This window comes from Equus quagga, unplaced genomic scaffold (assembly GCF_021613505.1).
Source record: "Equus quagga isolate Etosha38 unplaced genomic scaffold, UCLA_HA_Equagga_1.0 HiC_scaffold_10028_RagTag, whole genome shotgun sequence".
In the NCBI taxonomy this organism is placed as follows: domain Eukaryota; kingdom Metazoa; phylum Chordata; class Mammalia; order Perissodactyla; family Equidae; genus Equus; species Equus quagga.
Window position 1 is genome coordinate 2126 of NW_025791957.1, and position 2947 is coordinate 5072.

Below are 2947 nucleotides of genomic sequence, written 5' to 3' on the forward strand. Positions count from 1 at the left end.
GTAATGTAATGAACTTCTTGATACACAAAGTTAGTTCCTTTGCTCTGGAAGTGTTCAAGAAAAAACAGAATACCTTATCTGAGAGGTGCTAAAGAGGGAATTACTAATCATAGAAAACTAGCTACACTTTACTTATAGATGCCCACATGCTTAACAGTTGTGATCGTATAGTGTCTCTCTTCTTATTGAACCAGAGTATAGACAGTGTTGTGAAGTGTATTTCACCATCTGCAAAAGCAGAATTGAGCTCTCAGGTAGAGAAAGCGTCAGAAGAGAAAGAGGCTGAAGATAGGAGGGGAGCTACTATCTGAGGGCAGAAGCACAGAAAAAGGTAAGACAATCAGGCACATTTTATTAGATTGCATGGGGGAGTCAGGATGTGCACTATCATATTTGATATCTGTACAGATTGAGTTGAACCATGACTCAATAAATAATCAACTGAGGCCCTCAATTCTTTTTTTGGTTCCTGAGGTAATTTTGATATGCCATAATTTTCTCATTGCATTTTTCACTTGTGAATTCCTCAGTGTGTAGATGAGTGGGTTGAGAAAGGGTGTGCCAATAGTATAAAATACTGCTACCATCTTGTCCATGGGGAGAGTGGTTGGGGGGCATGTATATATGAATATACACGGACCAAAAAATAAGATAACTACAATGATGTGGGAAGTGCAAGTGGAGAGAGCTTTGTTCCTCCCTTCTGCGCTGTGATTTCTCAGTGAATGCAAAATAACAATGTATGAGGTCATCAGAATCACAAAACTACTTGAGCAAATAGCCCCACTGTTAGACACCAACAACAGGTTGATTAAATAAGTGTCCATGCATACGAGTTTCAGCAAGGGCTGCAAATCACAGCAATAATGATCAATCAAATTGGGTCCACAGAAAGGCAATCTCAAGGCCAGGATAATCTGAGCTATAGAATGTATAAAAGACCCTATCCATGCAAGAACAATCAGGATGATGCAGACCTTCCGGCTCATAATAGTTGGGTAATGTAAGGGCTTACAGATGGCTACATAGCGATCCATGGCCATGAGGATGAGGACAAAGATTTCCATGCAGCCAAATAAATGTAGTGCAAAGACTTGGGTCATGCACTCATTGTAAGATATGATTGTTGTGGCAGAGAGAGCATTCACAATTAGTCTTGGAGCCGTGGAAGTTGAAAAGCAAGAATCAGCAAGGGACAAGTAAAATAGGAAGAAGCACATGGGGGTCTCAAGTGTCTGGTTGGACTTGATGGTCACAATAATAAGCAAATTCCCCACCACAGTTCCCACATAGAAAATGAAGAAGATTACAAACACCATTTTCTGCCTCACAGGATCTTGTGTCAATCCTAACAGTATGAAGTCATTTACACTGTTATTTTGTTTCATTGTTTCAGTCAAAGCAGACAAAGTGTGGGGTAGAAATAGGTAATCTGCAAAGGAAAAAAATTATGAAATAAATACTACATTTGAAGGTCAAATACATGTACTGTATTGTGGAAGTGCCACTTATCCACGGGTGATCACCAACTTCTGTGTTGTTTTCTCTGAATAAAATAGAAATGAAAAGATTTATTCAATATGTTTACCTGACTGTTTATGAAAACAATAAAATATATAAATAATGAAAAATTAAATGATTCTTCAGGCATAATAAACATTAATTTAGGAGTTTTAGTATGAATGGATAACTTCTTGAGCTGAATGGCTTTCTTTAGTTTTCAGTGAAGACCTATTAGAAGCATGTTGAAAAAATAGAGAAAACTTGTGAATGATTTATTCTAATATGCTTTCACATTACATAAACCTGGTAGTCCAGTTATAAAATATCTTCTGGTAAATACTCTGAATATTCAAGGAATGATATCAAAACAAAACTTCCTTAATAAAACCCAAACACACACACACAGGTTGAGAGAGAGGGAGAATGAGATAAAAACAGACACAAATTTAGCAATGAACACCGGGTTAGCTGATCCAGGATCATGAGACTTATTTTAATTTTTTTCCTTGATGAAGTTTATTTCCTTTCACTTTACCTCTCAAACTTTTCCCATTGTTTACAGTTCTAAATTCAACTTCTATCATTAAAGTTTATACTTTTTAAATTATACTCTGTGTCCAAAGTTAAATTATTCCCATTATTCATTATTTTTCTGAGTCTTTCAACATATTTTCTTATAAGGAAGATACTGACATAAGGAGATACTGAGATGAAAACTAAGAAAAAATAGAGGGAGAATGTTTGCCATAAATCAGAATGTTCTTTCAAATTTCTTGTTATGTTAAGCACCAGGGATTTAGAAAATGAGCTCAAGAAGCTCCAAGTCATAGCTGAAACTTTTCAATAAAATTTTTGGGATCTATATTCTTGAATTTCCCATACATTGACTTCAGTAAGAAAAGATATAAATAGAAGGGAATGAATACTCATTCATATATACCAAACGGTAGACGAATTCTTTTATGTACCTCTCACGTATATTCTCCAGATAATAGCACAATGAAAAGCATACGATAAGCACCAAACTGGTAAAATATATATATGACATATATGTCAGACAGAAGCGTAATCTCGTCGATGGATAAAATCCATAGATGGATTTTAGAGATCAATTGTTACAAAGACAGCATAAGTGAGTAATGGACAATAAACTGATTTCAAAGAAAACCTTTCCTTCACAGCTAAATACATTCAAATTTAAATTCCAATTAGATATCTTTTTCACCTATCATATTAAAAGTGATCTTTTTGCTAAGTGTCATTTAACAAATAGTACTGAAAATAATGCGGGAAACGATCAATCTCCACATTTTTGGTAGGAGTTTAAGTGGGTGCAATCTCTTAGGGAGTGATTTTCAGCATCCATGATATTACAACTGCATGTGGATGTAAGTCTAGTGGTTTCATTTACTGTGGAAAATCTCACTCACAGGCACAAAGACAA

The 2947-nt window shown here is 35.3% G+C and overlaps 1 protein-coding gene across 1 annotated transcript; it reads right to left on the reverse strand.

Moving 5' to 3' along the window:
• Positions 1 to 437: 437 nt before the first annotated feature.
• On the reverse strand, positions 438 to 1388 carry LOC124231863 (olfactory receptor 4C11-like). Its single transcript, XM_046648862.1, has one exon. It carries the CDS (start codon positions 1386 to 1388, stop codon positions 438 to 440), a length of 951 nt encoding a protein of 316 aa, XP_046504818.1.
• Between the last annotated feature and the right edge of the window lie 1559 nt (positions 1389 to 2947).

What these genes read in the sequence shown, in the direction of transcription:
- LOC124231863 (XM_046648862.1), bottom strand. Translation starts at nt 1,388, where the DNA reads ATGAAACAAAATAACAGTGTAAATGACTTCATACTGTTAGGATTGACA.